Here is a 21,288-nt window from a genome sequence, read left to right as displayed (position 1 = left end):
AAATATTGCTGCCTACTTGCATTACCGTGCGTTTCAGGCACTAACTTATATAGCGTTCACCGACCTTGCGACGATAATTCGTCCTACTTTCCCGTGGGATAAAATGCCACTCGAATCCATTGTTCAGACAATGCACATATACCTCGTCCTGGTGGTTCTGGCTCAAAAAGGTGTTTCATCTTCTCCCGCTCGTTCTATGCGACAAAGAAATTAGTGGCATTGTTCGACCATGAATCGTTCAGGGCAGCCAAGAATGAAGATCCTTCACCAGCTCCAGCTATACTGCCTTGGTGGTGAAGCAAATAATTACTGCTATGGAGCAATTCTGTGGGGTCTTGTTGCGTACATCTGTCTTTTTGTTGAAGGGTTCAGTGGCAGTAATTTCTACACTAGATTCGTTAGCAAATCTGCCATTATGTGCGCACAATTCATTCCGCCTATCAGCCAATACTGCAACCGAATAAAGCCGGACAGACAGACAGGGCTCAATCGACTCGGCTACTGATGCTGATCAAGAATATATATACTTTATGGGGTCGGACATAAACTTCAGGATAGTGGCAAAAAATCTTGCAGCATCCACACCCAAGGATGTCATCAACCAGGCATTTGAGAAGTTGGGACATCGAGTGGTCAACCTGTACAACCCGAAGTCCAGGAGGAGCCCTTCTGTCAGCGCTAAGTCAGGCAGGACCCACCCTACCAAAACGTCTGGTTTATTGACCTCGCCCAGGCCCCTAACAACAATGAAGCTCTTAATCCGATTCTTTGAATTCAACCACATGAAGAGCTATTGTCTAAAGCGAGCAGTGTATGAAGATGTGCCCAGATGCAACGCAATGACCAAGGATAACCCCCACATGCTTAAACTGTAGCGAAAAGCATGCAAGATCTACGTCATTATGCTTAAAAATCGCCAAACCGCCGTGAGCATCTCTCCGAAAAACCAAGATGCTAGAAAGGTGAGGAATGTCCCATCAATGACAGTACAGCGTGGGATATTCTTCACGGATGCTTTTCGTCGAAACGAACCCCAAAAGGCCTACGTTGATACTTTAATTTTGTTTCACCAATCGACAAAAGATACTTTGATTACATATTAACGATTTTTCATAAGCTCTGCGAACAGCTTATGGTCAGATGGGGGGTTTCAAACAAAACATATGGATCAGCAAGCTCTTTACAAAATTATTTCTTCGTTGTGCACAGTGTTTTCGAGTCCCTGTAAAATGTATATATTTATTGTATATAAATAAAATAAATACTGCTTGGCATCGGTAATAAAGCTCAGTTTATTTGGAAATGCTGATTTTCATGTATTTTATATCTTAATCTAATAAGATGTATTTTGTTTGAGTATGATTTTATTAGTATATATATGATTATAGTGATATATGTGGCGCCGGCGCTCTACGTTTACGAGATTATGTCGCTATGCCAAGGTTAGTCCTTAGAGACCAAACATTTTGCTCTGAGGCCCCCGTCATTCTGTTCAACCTATCCGGATTTTCCAGTTTGCAGCACCGCCTAACGTTTTTCTTGTGCTTCAAGGAAAAAACCCACTCGATGGGCTTTCCTGTCTTTCCTATATGGCTTTCCTGTCGAATGCTCAAAATTCCTTATAATTTTGTACCTTACCTTATTATGCCCTTTTGTGGGTTTCGGCGGTATGGTCTGTTTTTTTCTTTTCAGCACCATCTTTGCCACTTTGGTTGCCGGTCCTACCTGCCTGTTTCACATTCTGAAGCTTTTCACCTTCACTTCGATTTATTCATTTGCTCATGAAACTGCTTCCGAGGTTCGCGTGAGTCCTCTTCTCCGCACTTTAGTCAGAACCTCTTCTAAGATTGCGCCTACACACATACATAGTGGGTAGCTGCAATTGTACAGAACTTAGCAATACAAGGCTTGTGTATTGTAATACAAAACGCACGCAACACTTAAATCAAAGTTTCAATTATAAAACAAACTACAGGGGAAAATAAATACAACTTTTGTACTTTATTATTTGATTCGGTATGCGTATATTCTATCTTGCTTCTAAAAAACTAGGTTAATTTATACATTATTGTATTAGCTCGGCACATAACTCCCATTTGTTTTTCAGATCTATGCGAAACGAGAAAAAACGAGACCAACGCCCGGATTCGAAAGCAATACAAACCAGACAGCGGGAATAAGAATAATGGAGCATGCACAAGGATAATGCAAAAAATGTACACAACTGTTGTTATTTACGTAATATGAATAAATAATATGGCGGCACTGCGCCATATCTTCCAAAAGACCATTTCCGTTGACCATCAATATCAACCATATTTCCAAGGTTGTCCGACTCCGCATATTTGTAGCTTTTTCCGGAAAAATCGCTGATATCTTGGTTTAAAGGAGTATTTTGGTGGTTCATTTAATTGGTAATGCATATATGTGTTTTGGTATCTGCGCAGCTGTTGCTGCGTGACACAAACAGACCAATATGGATTTGTGAAAAACGTATGCTGAAATGGAGACAAGCATGACCATACTTTCTTATTAGTGTCCTTGTTTCCAGCAAACGAAATAGACACTCTCGGCTTTCCAATCTTTTTTGTTTATTATAATAGGTCATTTTATAGGTCACGCCTGTTAAATTCCAATTAGATAATTTCCAGTTAGTGTAAACAACAAATCTGAGATGCGGGTATGTTACAGTCGAATGTCGACTAGTGTTTTAACTTCATTTATTTTAAACACTATATCTATATAATACATTTTTAAAACAGTTCATAATTTTTTTGTTAATCGAAAGTGATCTATTATGGAATTGAATAGGCGAAAGTAGTCCCAAAGGACAGGAAAACATATCTGTCAATAGAATATAATGTGGACTTTCTAGTTTCGAATGTGAGTCCTCCGCACATACATACATTTTTTTATTAATGTGTATCAGTCTTCTACTTAGGCATTATTTATTAAAATCTAGCGAAGTCAGAGTATTAGACTCATGACAATATTGATTTTTTGTTTATAACTTCTGGTGTAAAATCTATAAATCATATTTGTACCTCACCTTTCTGTTTTCACTCATTCCAAAAATGTTGCCTTTTCCCGAAATGCTGTGAAGTATGTACTTCAATAAGTAATATCAATTTCTAGTTAATTTTCTTTAGACAAATGTCGATTATATAGTAGGATAAGTTGAACATAAAAACTTCAGAAAATGATTAATTGAATGCTTTAATTATATTATACATACATAGGTCGTGTAAAAATTATTTAGATTCAGATAACTCTTATAATTTGTTACAGTGCAACTACAAGGAATGAAATAAGAAAGTTCCTTGATGTTTTGAAATCTTGTACAAATCGGTCATTAGTTTCAGTATGTCCTGTTCAATGTGAGCGTCAATAGATTTATATAAATATTAAAATAAATAATTACGTAAAAAATCATATTTTAATCATTTATCCTAATTCCCACTTGTTTGGTGTTATTTTCTATATTTATCATGAAATGGGCTTTTTCCTATACACACAATAGTTAAAAAATGTTAAACTTTTACATTAACGTCTCACTTAAAATTTCGTAGATTTATGGGAGCCATCCATTCAATATTATTTGGAAAAATAATCTTACTGAATCTTGGCAAACTTATGTTTAATTGATATTCATTGCTTCGGACCTTTATCAGTGTTCTGTAAGAGAAATGTATCAAGTTACTAAACAAATGAAGTGAGAACGTGAGCTTAATTTATACCCGATACTCAGGAAGTCACATGTACTTTTTTTAAATGTATCTTTTTATCTATTCTCCCTCCGCGCGGAAGAGTGTATGAAACAGAGAGAGAAAATGAGTAAGCGCGTGGAATTTTCACTGCAATTCTGCAATCTGGTAGATATGGTCATTCGCTATGATTCTACATTCGGCTTTCTGGTATCTTCAAAATTGTGGCTGCCACAAATTTTCGTTCTTTGTGGAGGTAGCAGACATGATTCAGTGTAATATCACAGGAGTCTGTACACCGAATTTCGTTCCTATAGCTGTTATGGTCTCAAATAAGATGGACACACAGACAGACAGACAAACATGGCTACATCGACTCGGCTTTTGATGCTGATCAAAAATATATATACTTTATAGGGTCGGCATTGCTTCCTTCTGGATGTTACACACATCCACTCTTTGATTATCGGGTATAAAAATATCGCGTTTACAAAGATTTTGAATATTAGTAGCACTTACTCTTGTCATATCCTTGGATGTGCACAGACCAGTACGAAAGCGTACGTCGATTTTCATTTGTTCAGTACTGAAATCTCGATCACGATTTTTTAAATTGCTTTTAATGGCATTATTTTGTTGATATTCATTTTTTCTGTTTTTCGAAACATGCTGAATTCCACATTCGTTTTCTCTCTCAAATTCCACGGTTTCTCTATTTTTTAAGTGATAACCACTACTAAAAGTTTTTTTTATGTCAAAGCCACGACGATATTCAGTGTAGTTGATGTTAAAGCCCCCGCTTCCCGAGGAACTTTTATGAACTACATTACGGAAACTAGGTCCTCCAGCGATGAAATGTTTTTGGGACATGACACTGCCGCGGTTATCGCGTTCCCTTTCTTTATTGTCACAGTTTCGACTAAAACTGCGACTTAAAGGTGGTTTGACATGATTATTGCCATCATGGACATGCATTGGCGGACGCTTCGAAGAGACTTCTTCTTCTTGTTTCTTCTCGTAGTGAACAAAATCATCGAAAATGGACGTAGAATGGTTGTAGCAGTGCAATATTTGTAACACCTCAATGCCTTTGTCATTTGGCACTTCCTGGGTATCTCTAGAATTCGTCACTGACTTGTTTTCGTTGTTTTCCAGACGGATGTGGCGGAGTGTTCCATTAGGTACATCTTTTACATATATCCATTTTACCTTAAACTTGCCTCTCCATTTGTCTTGAGACCAAACGCTTGAAGTAGAATTGTAATCTACTGGAGTCATCATCTGCGCCATCCCGCAAAAATGGCCAGACCCATTCACAGAAAAGAAGAGCAAAATTTGTCCACCTTCTTTATGTCTCTCTTTGAAAGCATCATCCAATCGCTTATTTCCATGATCAGTTGAGCACCAAATTTCGTACTTTATACTACGGTGGATATCATCTTCAGAATACGATTTGATGACAAAAAAACTAAAAAAAGAAAATTAAATTGTCATGAGCTATACTTAACCTTTCGAATGACAAAAATGTATAATTAAAAGTAAAATATTTATTATTCAATTTTTCTTCACAAACATAGTAACTAACTTATTACCATCTTTTCTTTTAGTAAATGTCTTGTGTATTGTTTCGATTTTGACCTCATAATTTAACAATAGAGTTAAAGCACAAACTAAAAGAACGATCACAAATATAAATACATGCCACGTATTATCATATTAGAGCCCATCATAAATGCACAGAATCATGCCCAAACAAGTGCAATGATTATCCGAAAAAGGCGATTATCTTCTGTTTTGTACAGAAGTGATATACTGGTGTGTGTGATAAAGAGCATATTACGTTTTTTGATCTATTGATCTAACTAATGAATCTTTTTGCGTATATGTGGACATAGTAAGTTAGTCAGTTCTTGATGGAGATTCTCCACGCTATAATTAATATTTTTACCATATTTTTATAGTATGACAACGCGTAGTTCTGCATTTCAATTATGATTTTCTAGACGGAGAAGAAACAGATAATGCAAGAAATGCCAAATTGTGAATTTCACAATGGTTGGTGCGGTTTTTTTTCCATGGCAGATGGAATATTCTATGTTTATTTGTGGGAAGGGCTGCACACACACACAAATAAATATTGGCAGAGCGAAAAGGTACATGAGTATATAAATTCCATGTAAATGTATGTAACAGTCAAATTCTCGTCGAAGACATTGGTAATCAACTGTCCGTCTAAGCAGAAGAATAAGAAGCAGAGAAGCATGTTAAATTACACAGAATGCAGTATTTTCCAATCGTTTCTAGTTCTTAAATGTTAATGTTATGCAATAAAATAGACGTTTTATGAATATTTGAATTGACAAAATTAGAAAGAGTCGGTTGTCTAAGTTTTTTTTACAGGGACCCAAGCTAAAGGCTTAATAGGCTAATATCATGAAAGGAGTACTGCAAATTTGAAAGTCTTAACAAGCTTTTACAGATACGCGGTTGAAAATAAAATCCAATCCCATCCAATGCAATCATGCATTTTTATCGCAGTTGCGGCCTATTGGTGTAGTCAATACTACGGGCAACACACCACAGAATCGTACTTAAAATTCAGACGAATAATTTTTATATACATATGTATAGTTGTAGATGGCTCGCTTAATTCCTTTAATAACTTATTTATACACTTGAAAATTTATAGTATTCCCCTCGCCTCTTTGGAATTTCAAAACTGATGCGGATTTTTGGATACATGCAGAAGTAGGGAAAATTGGAAAATTGGACGAAATCTGTATATCGTCCAGTTTTTGTGACAAAACGTTTAATTCGAATGCGTATCAGACTTACTCTTTCTGAGAGATATGGGATACCAAATGACAAAAATAACACTAGCAACAATATTTAGCGGTAACGGTATTTAACGGTAAAATGTGGGTTTAGGAGGTTTTGTCAAACGGCTGCACCTTAATCGTTTATTTATAAATTCTTACAAACGATACCTTAAAGAACGCCCAATTAATGTACCTGTACAAGAAGTTGCTTATTCGAGTTTTCAAAGTCATACTTTTGGAAAAAACGAGGGGAACGTTGTGAGTTGCTGGGGGTGGGGCGTAATTTTGAAATACACATGTAACAGTGAGATCTAACAGGAGTGTGGACACCAAATTTGGTTGCTCTAGCTCTCATAGTCTCTGAGATCTAGGCGCTCACTTTTTGCAATAGGCAAAGCCGACCATGAAACGTGTGTGTTAGAGAGAGACAGAGCAAGAAAGAACGAAATTGTTTTCATCATTCTGGCTATATACCATCTGGTTCAGATTCTGCAGTCTAGAAGGTATAGTCATTCTCTACGATTCTGCGTTTTCTGTTTATCGTATCTTTGAAATTGTGAATGCCACAGATTTTCGCCCTTTGTGAGGGCGGAAGTGGGCGGGGCGAAGTTTTGAAATATACTTGTAACAGTGACATATCATAGAAGTCTGGATACAAAATGTCGTTGCTCTAGCTCTTATAGTCTCTGAGATCTAGGCGCTCATAAGGACGGACAGACAGACATGGTTCAAACGACTCGGCTATTGATACCGATCAAGAATATATGTATATACTTTATGGGGTCGGAAAGGCTTTCTTCTGGGCGTTACACCCATCCACTTTCCCCACAAACCTAATATACTCTTTTTGAGGATCGGGTATAAAAAGAGTCTTTGGGGAGTCCATGAAAGTAGAAAAGTAAAAAATTATAGTTATGTTAAATAGGGTTAATTACCGTGCTGTTGTGGCTTTGTTTAAGTCCATTAGTTTTGGATTGTAATTGTTTTTGTCTTTTAATTCTTCCAACAGTAATTGTGGATCAACAGGAATCTCTTCAGTTACAGGCGGTTCTATTGGTCGAGAACTGTTTTGATCCAGATATTTACACTTGGATGTACTTTCAAAATCACTGCGGGAACTAGAAAAGCTGCCTGTACGGTCATTATTCCGATTTGTAAGATTAACACCTTCGGGTCGTCGGATAGATGACCCGTGAGTTTCCAAATTACTCAATTGAGGACCTACTGGCTGATGAACCGGATGTGCTCCCAAATTTTTGCGAGTTTGGCATTTTGGAGATACCTTTATTCTGCTGGAATTACTTATGTTAGCCGAACTTTTGTTCTCGTAATTATGAAAATTTTCCGAGTCTTTATAAGCCTTTTCAGATCGTGCCCCTAGAAGAGGCTCTGTGTTGGATGATTTTGAAAAATCCGAGTTAAAATCAGAATAAACCAAATCAATCGGTGATGTTGGTGTCGGTACAGGCGGTGGCTTATTGTTTGGTAAGTCCCATACATTAACATCTAAATTGTGTTTTCCGGGTACCATTGGTGGTGGTGGCATACCAGGACCCTTTTTTTTATGATTGGAAGTAGTCGATGCAGCCTGTGTATTTACTTTAGTTATATTTGCATCAAATTGATATCATGAAATACTTACTCTTGATGACAGTTTAGCCGGCTGCGATGCAATAGACGCCCAGGTTGTCTTTTTGGGTGCTGCCACAGCTCCATGAAATTCTGCTTCATCGCATGTGCGGTTGTCAATTTGTGTTGACCGGTATTCGTTTTCATTACGATTTGGCTAAAAAAAAGGTATATAAATACAGATAGATATTTAAAATATTTTCTTTTTATTTTTCAACAACAGTATTTTTTTATAATTTCCTGCCATTCCTTGTCTTTACATTTACTTTAAATAAAATCGGTTGTTAAAATATGTTTCAATTTCCTCCTACAGATAGAATTTTTGGTACATTTTTGGGTATTCCACTGGAGGAAACAAAAAAAAAAAAAAAAAAAAAAAAGATCATGCTTGTACCGCATATATAGGGACGAAGAAATAGAAAATCAAAGCAATGACAACTTGAAATGTATTAGTAAAGTTGGAAAAGAATTTTTGATGAATTGAACTCAAAGTAGATACGAGGCAGCCGTAAGTGCCAATAATGTTCGAAATCAAACATTTATAAAAAAAAAGGGGCACGCTACTGGCAAAAATACAAAAATTAGAAAATGAATATAAATCTAAAACAAAACAGAATACAAAGCAGAAAAAGTATTGTAACGAATGGAGATTAAGTAGGTTTGTACCGTTTAACAGTTTGACTCCTAAACCTCCTACCGATTGATACCCACAAAAATACAATTTTACCGTTATAGGCTATTCACACAGACGACCATTCACCATCTATTTCGGGGTGGTCCGTAAGGTTTTGCCGTTCCGAAAATTTCCCAGCGTATTCAAAATTCTAAATCTATTGAAAATGATTTTCATCAAAAAATAGTTAGGGCCGCACTCTAAATAACTGATTGCAACACGTTGTTCAACACTGGTATGGCGAGTACCTAAAATTTTTTGCGGAAGGAAAAAAATGATCATATTTCAAGACATTCGCTGGTAGTTTTAATCAAAAAAAAACATTTTTCGAAGCTTCTGGGGGCGCCTCACACGCCTACGAAGACGAAAAAATCAAATTCCCAAAGCTTCATTAATTAAGTCGAAGAACCTGGATTTTACCGCATGGCGATCCGGTATAACTTTTAAAACGGGTCTTGGAACTCCGTCTGGACCATGGGAAGCATGGCAAGCATAGGAAATACAAGGATGGCCACGGAGAAGGCGACGGGAGTTAAAATTCGCATGGAAACGCGAAAAAAGGGAAGGAGAAGCTAGATCCGCCATGCCCATACATTGTTTATATCGACAAAATGAGTGCGAATAATGCCAGAAATGCTATTAACCAGTTTGATCTATCCGATCTGCTGCTGAAACAGGGCATTAGCGATATCGACGAGGTTGCTAGAATAGGCTATGGCAGGTGCAAGATTGTGTGCGGGTCGGCACTTCGTCCAAAAAGCAGGATTAATTTTTTGGATCCCCGGGCATTACTCGGAGGAACAGCTAGCAGAGCTTGTAACCTCGGACATCCCAATTGAGGAGATAGTTCGGATTACGCGAAGAGAGAGAGCATCGGGGGAAAGTTTACCTACTGGCAGGGTGAAACTCTGGTTCAGAAGAGAGCAGTTACCAACTAAAATCAATTTTTTATATTCTAAAGTAGAAGTGATACCTTTTGTTCAGTTTATTCAATGTTTCAGGTGCTTTAGGTTTGGCCATCTGGCGCAACATTGCAAGAGTGAAAATGTTTCAAATGCGGACAAGATCACAACAAGGATATTATCTGCTCAGGGCTGGCCTGTGCAAACTGCAAGGGGAAACATGCTGCCACCCACCCGCAGTGAGGCCAGGAAAAAAGCGTACGCCATACAAAAGTGTATGACACTAGAAAACCTAACTAGAGCTGAGGTCAAGGCTAGATATCCGATTCTTTTTAATAGAACTTCCCCCAACCTAAGGGATCAGGTGGAGTTTCCCAGACCCATTTGGCAATCTAACCGCTCCCCTGAACTCCTAAATAACAGCTCAGAGTCCGCCAGGGAAATTCATTCTGTCACCTCTTTCGCGGAAGTGACCAAATCCAACAGGGTTGTCGCCCGGAACGCAGAGGCGGCCAAGGCAGCAGCCAAAATGGCAGAGTGGAGGAACGCGATAAACTCAGACTGCTTCCAAATGAACGAGAGTCCAGGCTATAGTCCATGGGCACAGATATGGATAGTGAAAAATTGCGCCAAATGGCGTTTCGAATCTAAGTGAATCCCAATCCATTATTTTCACAGATTTCATTTATAGTGAGGCCGAGCTGGCTTCTATCGAGAAGTTACAGGTCATGTAATCAGTTCGTTGGAGATGAGCGAGGCTAACTGCAATACAGCACTAGATATTCTCAAGAAACGATTTGTTAATTAACGTCTCGTTCTACAGGCACATATTAGAGAGATATTTAGCCTGTAGCGTAGGGATTCATGGGTTGGCAAGCTGCGGTCGTTTTGCGGACGCCGCACCAACATGGAAATTGCAGATTGAGCAATCGTCCACGTAACCTGGCAGAATTTGTATATGGCGTCTTATTCTTAATGGGAAGCAGCTTCGTTAAATCACGATCTTCCATTCTGAAAGAAATTTACTGCCTTTTTGAAACAAAGATGTCGTACTCTTGAAGGGCATCTTGCAAGGACAAGATGGTGAGGTTTGAAAGTCAGGATAAACCGTGAGTACGCACACAATATGATAGCCAATTTTCAACGGTTTAAAAGTTTATCGCCGAATGATCGTCACAAAGAATCAAAGAGGCTCTTGTTATGCGTTAATTGCCTACGAAAGAACCACACTCATTTGCATTTCCTTCGTTCAGCAGAGACATTCAGCAGTCGGATAATGCCGCCAATTTTGTGGGCGGAAGGAACGAGTTTGTGGACCTTTGGCGGCTATTCATTATACATTCATTAATACCGCCTCGCTAGCCGTATTTCGGGGCTTATGGGAGGCAGCTTCTTGGGATCGTCGCTCTTTGGCTTCTACGAGCTGCGGACATTGATCTGCCAAATCCACGCTGTAATCAATTCTCGTCATCTTATCTCCATTTCAGAAAACCCTGAAGATCTGGAAGTCCTTACATCAGAACATTTTCGTCCACTGATGCAGTTTCCTGAGCCAGTCAATCGACTTGATCGCTGGCAACGAATCACCTGTGCCCAGCAAAAGCTTTTGGGAGTGTCAGAGTGAGGAGTACTTGTGTCTGCTCCAACAACGTGCCAAATGGCGCACACCACAATGTATTAAGGACAACATCTTGACGCCGTTGAATTGGCCCGTAGCACGGGTGATCGATGTCATCACTGGAGCTGATGGGGCTGTGCGACACCATCCTGCGGACACCATCTGGAATCACTCGTTGCAATGCCAACAGAAATTTCAATAATGTGCTTCGGTTCGGCTTCGCTTCTCAATTTTACGAACATTTTTCAACTTACTTAGTTTTGTACATATTATTAAAATACATAAATGCAAATGGTATGTATTCCTTGTCAAGAATAAAATGAGCGAAACTTTAAACGAAAGCTGTAACTGTGTGGACAGTGGAAAACGGGTCTGATGTGCTTCTAAGTATACTGCGATTCACTGTTTCATTACGAAGGTTCATTTTTCTTATATATTGTCTGCCATGTTTTTTACAAAAAACTTATTTTTGTCAAGGTTGTCATTCAAACGCAATAGCTGGGCAAGTAAAAATTTTCTCTGCATAGGCTTACAAAAAACTGTCCTTTCCCTAATGAAAAGCACTAAAATAAACCAACATTTCTCAAAACTATTTTTGTAATACTACAACTTTTTGCTCAAAGGGAGTCAAAGACTCTACAATGAGTCAAAGACTCTACAGTTTTCTGTGGCACCCCGATAGCTCAAATATCCATACTTCTGTATCCCAGAATATCTAAAAATTTTATATTTGGTGGGCTCTTTGGAGTACTCCGAACGAGATTTTTGAATTACTATTATCATGCGGACCAGAAGCGGTTTAGAGTTTTGAAATCACATAATTATGTATATTTTTGAAGTACCTGAAGTGCACAACTCGTTTCAAACAGTTTTTTTGGATTCCAAGAAGGTATTTGGTGGTCGTCTCGTCGTGTATTATTAATAATACTATGTCCATGTCTTTTATATGAATCTGTAAAGATGTTGGGATCATCGAAAATTTAAATCAGAAATCAACAAGAAAAAGATCATATGCAGGTTTCTATCGAGCTGTATCTGTATAAGTATGATAATTATATGATATGATATATTATAGACATTACATTATACCTCTTATAAAGTTAAAGAATCTTTTTTTTTATATGTAATAACTTTTAATAACTCAAGAACACCTGAAACGATTTTAATGATATTTGTTGGATTCGCATTCGCCAGATATATATGTAAATATATATATATATATAATATATGTATAAATATATAATCGGTAGCGCGACCGCGGCTCCAATAATCGTGATTTTTAAATGTATTTTTATTTTTAAATGTCGGGGAAAAGGTTCGCCCGTGGCGAAATCCTTCTCTCCTTTCACAGAAAGGATATGAAATCTGACAATTGCATATATTGTGTTTTTATGCCGTGAAAGTTCCGTAACACATTTTAAAAAGTACTATTAATCGATATGAACCAATAGAAACGGTAAGTGCTGTGCATATTTAGACAGTAAATAAATTATATTTTGTGATTCAATACCGATAGCCTACACAATTTACGTAATCTCCATTTTTTCGTGAAGTTTGAAAATCACTTCCAAATTCGGGTTTGGCCACTCAATTTGGTTCGTGTGTGGCTACCCCTTTTTTGACAAATATATCAAAAAAACCTGTTTAAACCTGCTTTCAATCGTATGCCGTCGTATAATCATACGATCGTTATTCGTGCTGATAAAGTTCCTGTTGACCAATACGCAAAGAGATTTAATGAACCTACGATCGTTGAGGTTTCTATTCTAATTGTTGGAAAAGAATTTCGTCCGTGTGACATTGTGTTGCATCGGAGGAATTCAGAACTTCAACGTGTTTCGGAAGCGCTTTGTCGATACGATGCCTTACAGTATTCCATTATTTTTTGCCGTGTTGAAGATGGATATTATTTTAACTTTAAAATTATCAATCCAACAATTTAATAAAATATTTAATTTTTAATGAGAAAAAAGGAAATGTTCGATTAACAGGATTTAAAATAAAGAAAATCATTAAAAAATAATGAGGATTTATCAAGAATTTAGGTGAAAACTATTTGGCGGTCGGACGTGGTTCATATTTATAGGATTTCCATCGTCCATGATATCAGCTACAATAAAATTATGCTGTAGGTTCATCTTTGGAATTTCAAAGTTTTTTGTAATTTTGCCCATTACCTGCGGGTATTCACCTGTAGCTGTTGGTAATCGTAACCTATTTAGAGGCTCCAATTTTGTATTTTAACTAAGCCCCTTCTAATTACAACAACAAACTGTTTATTTCTGAGATTTGGGGCTTTAAAATATTCTTATTGAAGTATGGTTTTTTTACGGTACGGTATTTTTATACCCGATACTCAAAATGAGTATAGGGGTATATTAGATTTGTGGTGAAAATGGATGTGTGTAACGTCCAGAAGGAAGCGCCAAGTGCTCAAAGACTATAACAGCTCGAGCAACGACATTTTATATCCGGACTTCTGTGATATGTCACTGTTACAAGTATATTTCAAAACTTCGCCCCGCCCACTTCCGCCACCACAAAGGGCGAAAATCTGTGGCATCCACAATTTCAAAGATACGAGAAAACAGCAAACGCAGAATTGTTGGGAATGATTATATCTTCTTGACTGCAGAATCTGAACCAAATCGTATCATTATAGCCAGAATGATGAAAACAATTTCGTTCTTTCTTGCTCTCTCTCTCTCTAACACACACGTTTCATGGTCGGCTTTGCATATTGCAAAAAGTGAGCGCCTAGATCTCAGAGACTATAAGAGCTAGAGCAACCAAAATTTGGTATCCATACTCCTGTGATATCGAACCTGCACAAGTATATTTCAAAATTTCGCCCCACACCTTTCCGCTCCCGCAAAGGACGTGAATGTGCGGCATTCTTCACTGACACCGGCAGATAGGCAGATAAAACCTGCCCTCTCTGACAAAAAGTGGCTGCGCATCTATTTAGCGAGGAGCTTAGGAACTGGACCACGAAAGATTGTAAGAAGGTAATTGGGTCAGATATACCAAAATATACCGTTTTCAGTCTGATCGAAATGAATAATACTGGCACAGCTCAAGTGGAAAGCTGAAAAATCATCAGGTCAGGGAAACAATAAAGCATGGACGAGGAAGCCTGATGGTGTAGGGCTTCTACACTTGGTGGAACGTTCTCCAATTGGTTAAAATCGATGAAATAATGCAGAAAGAATATTATCTTAATATTTAGGAACCCATTTTGTCAAATTATATAGACAAATGTGTCTTTCCCATATGCGAGATCACTTTCCAGCCAGACGATAGCCCGACGCACACGGCTAAATTCGTCCCAAATTCGTCGAGTTTTCACTCAATCCAGTGGCCTGCTCAATAGCTCAGATCTAAATCTCATTGAAAATCGATCTGCTCTGTTTAAAAAACATTGGAAAAGTACGAGTCTGCACCAAAGGGATTGGGTGAGCCTTTGGGAGCAAAACTTTGAAACGTGCAAATGTTGATATATTCACTTTTTTTTGAACAAATTAAAATATCTTAAGGAAAAGGATCTCTTTGAATTGAAATTATTGTCTTTTTTCATTCTCGCTAAATTAAAGAATCTATGAAAAAAAAATCCCAAGGATTGATTCATTTTTAAAGATTTTACAGGCGCTTAAAGTGAAAAGTGATAAACATGTATCCACATGTGCTCGCCACTGTATATCACTTCATATTTCCTTAACAAAAAATTTAGTTTAACCAATTAGACGACTGGTGCATTTACTCAGGCTCAATCCTCTCTAGAGAGAAACCCCTTCTGCCTTCCCATATATAGATATGCTCCCACATCCCAACTTAATCTCTTAAAAAGTATCCTAAATGCAGCATTAAGAGCCGCTCTAGGAGCCTTAGGACGCCACCCCCTTAATTCCAAAATTTCCAAAAACCTTATCCACGGAAAATCCACCCGCCTAAAAACTCTTACAAAGAACCATACAAAAAAAACACCGCCTGTTCAGCACGGACTACAGACCCATATGAATATCTCAAAAACACCTCATCCCATTTTGCCCAATCAGAACCGCCACATGCCAAAAATTCAACTTCCTAACCATTTACAAATCAATGAACATAATCCTCTCCAATCACAACAAAAACACTACCCCTCCAATAGTCTTCGACCAACATTTCCACTACACTAACTCAGCTCTCCCCAAACACAACTTCCTTTACACAGATGGCTCCAAAGGGGGGCATTACCAGATAGAGCATTACAAACGAGTCATCAGTAATAAAAACTGGATTGCAACCATACTCGTAAGTACCCAAACCACAACTCTAGCGATATTTCACACTTCCTAAAACAAATCCTCCAAATACCGACCTCCTCACAAATACCGCTACGTGGTACCAACAAATCAGCAATCTATCTATCACTAACTCTCCCCTCAAACACTATCCTATAGAAGGCACCAAGTCATAATAAATATACTGAATAAATAGACTGAAAATTGGCCACACCAAGCTCACCATTTTTGGACAATACCCGATACTGAAAATGACTATAGGGGTATATTAGATTTGTGGGGAAAGCGGATGTGTGTAATAAAGTATATGTTATATATTCTTGATCAGCATCAATAGCCGAGTCGAATGATTCATGTCTGTCTGTTTGTCCGTCCGTCTTGTTTGACGCCTAGTTCTCATTGACATAGAGCAACCAAATTTTGTAGCTAGACTCCTGTGACATCGCACTGGTACAAACGCCTTTCAAAAACCGCCTCCACAAAGGACGAAAATCTGTGGCATTCACAACTTTAAAGATACGAGAAACCTAAAACGTAGAACCATAGAGAATGACCATACCTTCCAGACTGTCTTTCTCTCAAACACTCTTTGTAAGTGTTGTGTTGCTCATGAGTGAGTGAACAAAAAAGAGTTGTTTACTTAAGTGAGCAACTGAACATGTTCCTTCCAAGCTGTTCTTTTTTGTTCACTTGTTCTTTGTTGTTCACTTGTTCTTTGTTGTTCACTTGTTCTTTTTTGCTCACTTGTTCTTTGTTGTTCACTTGTTCATTTTTGTTCACTTGTTCTCTACTCACTTTTTGCGCAATTTTGCTCCTCAAAGGGCATTTCGCGATCTGGCAGCTGTTGCTCATATTTGCGTTTACTTCACACTTTTTGTGTTACCGGCAAAGCTGTTTACTCTTTCAAATATTCAGTATGTCGCTAATTCGAAAGTATAGTGAAATTTGGAACCATCTGTGCATGAATAGTGAACAACTGAGTGAGCAAGTCAGCAACTGAGCAAGTGAGCAACAGAGCAAGTGAGCAACTGAGCAAGTGAGTAACTGAGCAATCTAAGAGAGCAAGTGAGCAATATGAGTGAGTTGACTCACTTACTAAAAAAGAACAAGTGAACATGTTCACCAAAATGAGCAATGTTTACCCAACACTACTCTTTGTCGTAAATTATCAGCGCCCTCTGGCGGAGAGGAGCTATACTGACTGAGTATCGGGTACAAATGTAGCGTCGCGGCCGAAGCACAAACTCACAAACGTTGCCCCTCATTTAGATTTTGGATATGATTTCTCTTAATATCCGTGCAATGTACTCAACGACCCATTCTGAAACGTATAACAGCAACAAAAACACCTGTATCCACAGGAATAATTTTATATCTTCTTTTGTGTGTATTTATAAAATGTTGGCTTAATAATTCGATTTCTATAATTTTAAAACAATATAAGAACCTTTGTTTTCGTTTATATTTTTTTGTTTTTTTATATTTTGATACGTAAATGATATACATCTTCAATCAAAATTATAAAACCTAAAAAAAATATATACTCACTGAAGAAAACTTTTTTTGTTTCAATTGTTTTTCCGGCTATTGATAGTTATCATGAATGTATATACTTTATGTGTTCGGAAACGCTTCTTTCTGGGTGTTGCCACAAAAATAATACTATATCCCTAAAATCTTCGAATACTGGGCTTGTTATAGCTGATTGTCATTGCGATTAATGAATTACTGTCTAAAAAACTAACCATCATGGCAAGTCTGGTAAGCATATACAACGCACTACAATACAATTATATTAAATTTTAGCCCTCTTCAAAAGAAATACAGTTCATTTGAACAAGTGTTCTGAGAAACACAAATCATCTTTACAACTGATTAAAAACAAATAAAATTAAAAAAAAAAAAAAAACTTTTCGAAAAGTTCACATAAAATTTAAAGTTAGACATGGAAAACAACTTAGCACCGATAAATGAAGATCCTTTCCCAATTAAAATTGGAATAATTGGAGACGCTGATCTGGATACAACAATCTCACTACAAGATCGAATGGAATATGCTGTATGTACGCCTTTTGGAAAACCTTCTGACATTATAATTGAAGGCTTACTCGATGGCGTAAAATGTGCCCTTCTCTCTAGAAATGGCCGTTTGCATGATATCATGCCGACAAATATTAACTATAGAGCTAACATTTGGGCCATGCGTAAATTAGGATGCACACACATCTTAGTAACCCACACCCTTAGTTCTTTGCGGGAGGATATTATGCCAGGAGACTTTGTCGTGCCACACGATTTAATAGATCACACAACAAGGCGTGCTCAGACTTTCTATGATGGTGCACTGGGCAGTCCCTTTGGTGTCTGTCATCTACCAATGTATCCTGCATTTTGCGAGCGTACAAGGCAGCATCTTCTAAATGCTGCACAAGAACTTGACCTCGCCACGCACTCCAAAGCAACAGTTCTTACACTCGAAGGACCTCGCTATTCGACACTTGCTGAAAACAATATATATCGCAAATGGGGAGCAGATCTGCTCAGTATGACTCTATCTCCTGAAGCCACCTTGTCCAAGGAAGCGGGCATATTATATGCCTCGATAGGGCTGGTTACTAACCTTGAGTGCTGGTGCGCAAAGCAACCAATTGCAACTACCCATGAAATAATATATGTTTTTAAAAACAAAGTGGAAAAACTCCAAAAGGTACTGAGCAAAGCAATAACAAATATTTCAAAAGAGGACTGGTCTGAAGATATTTTGAAAGCTAAGGTAAAGATCCGCTTTAATACTTAATAAGCACAACAGTTATAAAACTAACTTTTACAGATATTGGTGTGCAGTAATTTTGCAAATCGAAATAAATAAAATTATCGTGAAAATTAATTTTTAAATAAATCCATGAAGAAGCAGTATCAAAAATGGGTTTTTAAAAACCTAGACTTTGTTAAAGAATTTGTTCTAGACAAAACATGCCATCCAGGTTTTAAATGGAAGCGACGCTAGATTACTAAGCTAGATCTGTTTGCCCTGACTGACACTGATTAATGAATGGCAATTAACACACATCTAATCCTATCTCATAGGTCTGGTCCTTGGAACTGAAAAGCTCCGTCTATTCGACGATAGTTCCTTGGCGCCAGATTCAAACTACAATATGTGGAAACAATACCAACTAAGCGTTATCATAAAACAGTCCAGTTGTTTACATATTTGTAGATGCTTAGATGGTTCGTGTTTACTTATAAGGAAGTAGCCGTTTAAGAAATGGATGGATTTAAGTCCGTTTGGTCAAAGATGAGCATATTGAAATTCGGTTTATTCAGGCAGGCTCCGTTTTTCATTTACTTTGGGGATTACGTTTTCACATATTTTTGCTGTTTGCACCAAAACGAAAATGTTTTCGTTTTGAAAACGAATAAATCTTGCGAAATGTGAAAACGAGAGCCCCAATTTATGTGTGTTCAAAAGTAAATCGGAAAACTTTTGTGAATGTGAAAAACGGAGCCTGGCCGCTATTTTAAATAGTTTAGCAGTTGTTTTATCAAGTTTACCCTGCTTGGCGATGCTGAAAATTTAAAATTTACCACATTCTACTACATAGTATTCCCAACACGCAAAATCTTTTGGTATAATTGTTTTACTCTTGCTTTACTATTTTGATAACGTTATTATTGTATTGATCTCATGGATCTGTAAACAACTAACAAGATCTTTCAACTTCTTAAAGCGAGCAGTATGTTCCTAGTTCACATTAATATTATTTTGACCGCCTATAAACAGTTTTACTTGGGGATGTAGTTTTTTGTTAAAAATAAACAAGTTCGAAAATTACATTTTTATCAGAGAATATTTTGACTACTTTTTAATTGATTAATTTCGTATTACTTAGTACTGTAAATTAGCAATACATACCATGGTCTGTAGAAATTTGTCGACCCTTCATGTTACTCCATGGTAAATTATAGTTCTCTTTAAGGTTAAACGGCGGATATTGGAATTGCATCGAGTTTTCATGTACTTTTTATAGTGAAAAGAACAAAATTTAAATAATGTAGCTTATATAACAGCAGTTTTTATCATACCAGAGAATTCATCGCTTGGAGAAGATAAATTTTCATACGATGCCTCATCAACTTGTTGGCTCCATGGTATATTACGCTCCTCAACCGATTTTGCTATTAGATTTTGGTATCATTAATGGTACAAGAAGTAAGTCTCGCATCGGGGGTCCCAAAGCTTTTACATATGTATACCCTTGCAGATGAAACCTTCCTATTCTAGTTTTAAATTTAGATCTTTGTTTCGATCTAATTTTGCGAGCTATGGAAAACACATAAAACTAGTGTTTTGAGTATGGTTTCTTCTGTGAAGTCTGTGCAGATATGGTCAGATACATATGTACATATGTAGCCTAAAAACTGAGTGAAAAGTTTCTGTAGAAACAGACGGGCGGACAGTACTATATCGATTCGGCACTAAAGTACCTAAAGTACATATTTATGTACATATGTACATTTCATGCATACATACATGTACATACATGCATGTACATATACTTAACGCTTTATTCCCTGGGCTGTAATCGTATCGCCATAGGAATTGTATTCTCTGCAAGGGTATGTATATAAATGTATACACACATGAAATTCCGTAAAACGTTAAATTTTAATATTCTAATTTAATATAAGTTCCATTTTTACGTCTTTAACTATTAGAATGCCTAATGTATCGTTTTTAGCAGAATACCTGTATTTCCTGATATTTTCATCTGCAAAAAAAAAGTGAACACATAATTTAAAAAATGTTCCGTCAACGAGTCATATAAATCAAAATGTAACAAACGCATATGCATACGTGCAAACGCATGTGTGTACATCCATTCACGCACGGATTTTTAAAGTTTCATATATTTAGATGTACAAATATGTTTGTACATACATATGTATTTATGAAAAATAAAATTACCTGATCCACGCCTGACATTTGCAGCAGTTTGCTACCTGGAAAAAGATACATGATACCCAAGTTTACAAGTGTACCGCTTTTTAAAATTTTAAATTATTGAAGTTACCTCTTTAAAAATAAGTTATAAAAAACTCAAGATTGGTATATTTTGCTATTTAAAATTTTTAGAAAACTGCGATTTTTTCTACTTAAAGAACCACACACTGACACCACCCGCACTTCTACAAAAGTATATGTAGATAAAATGCTTAACGCGTCCTAAGCCGTAAATTGTTATAGCGGCGGTGCCTCCGAGACCAGTCGTGAACCAATATGTTGCGTGAACTTTTACATGCGTATAGTATCGTTTCGACAATTGAGGACTTTTACATTTACTTTTGATTCGATTTTATTTGATTGGCTGTCAATAAACTCAGAATCAGTTAACTGAATTATGACTAACAGATACAAGATACAAATTTCACTAGTTGAACTATTTTATTTGATTGGCTGTCAATAAACTCAGAATCAGTTAACTGAATTATGACTAACAGATACAAGATACAAATTTCACTAGTTGAACTAGTTGTTCGCCCGCAGCAGAGTGTGACCAGACAACAGAAAAAATGAAGTTCGTTACACAGCAAACTGCTGCTTACAAATTATTTAAGTTCAATTGTAATTTAAGAATTATTTGACATTTGACACAACA

The 21,288-nt window shown here is 37.1% G+C and overlaps 2 protein-coding genes across 7 annotated transcripts; one reads left to right on the top strand and one right to left on the bottom strand.

The window, feature by feature from the left end:
• Window positions 1-3,186: 3,186 nt before the first annotated feature.
• LOC108154074 (YTH domain-containing family protein) lies at window positions 3,187-21,142 on the bottom strand. Of its 5 annotated transcripts, XM_017284170.2 has the most exons (10): window positions 20,704-21,136; window positions 20,598-20,632; window positions 20,379-20,400; window positions 19,715-19,807; window positions 19,545-19,649; window positions 12,188-12,297; window positions 8,166-8,309; window positions 7,459-8,111; window positions 4,224-5,172; window positions 3,187-3,675 (listed from the first exon to the last, which is right to left on the bottom strand). In XM_017284170.2, exons 2-10 carry the CDS (start codon window positions 20,613-20,615, stop codon window positions 3,649-3,651), a joined length of 2,121 nt encoding a protein of 706 aa, XP_017139659.1. In that variant the 5' UTR covers window positions 20,616-20,632; window positions 20,704-21,136; the 3' UTR covers window positions 3,187-3,648. The 5 variants fall into 5 exon arrangements, with proteins under 5 accessions (XP_017139659.1, XP_017139660.1, XP_033244644.1 ...); XM_017284171.2 differs by lacking the exons at window positions 19,545-19,649; window positions 19,715-19,807; XM_017284172.1 differs by lacking the exons at window positions 3,187-3,675; window positions 7,459-8,111 and having other exon boundaries at window positions 5,119-5,172; window positions 20,704-21,142.
• On the top strand, window positions 17,481-18,541 carry LOC108154080 (purine nucleoside phosphorylase). Of its 2 annotated transcripts, XM_017284192.2 has the most exons (3): window positions 17,595-17,687; window positions 17,768-18,401; window positions 18,459-18,541. In XM_017284192.2, the coding sequence occupies exons 1-3, from the start codon at window positions 17,683-17,685 to the stop codon at window positions 18,495-18,497; spliced, it is 678 nt and encodes a 225-aa protein (XP_017139681.1). In that variant the 5' UTR covers window positions 17,595-17,682; the 3' UTR covers window positions 18,498-18,541. The 2 variants fall into 2 exon arrangements, with proteins under 2 accessions (XP_017139680.1, XP_017139681.1); XM_017284191.2 differs by having other exon boundaries at window positions 17,481-18,401.
• Window positions 21,143-21,288: the final 146 nt, after the last annotated feature.

The sequence above is a fragment of the Drosophila miranda genome, chromosome 2, assembly GCF_003369915.1.
Source record: "Drosophila miranda strain MSH22 chromosome 2, D.miranda_PacBio2.1, whole genome shotgun sequence".
Lineage (NCBI taxonomy): Eukaryota > Metazoa > Arthropoda > Insecta > Diptera > Drosophilidae > Drosophila > Drosophila miranda.
Note: the sequence above shows the minus strand (reverse complement) of the source record. Positions and strands in the feature narration are given on the sequence as shown.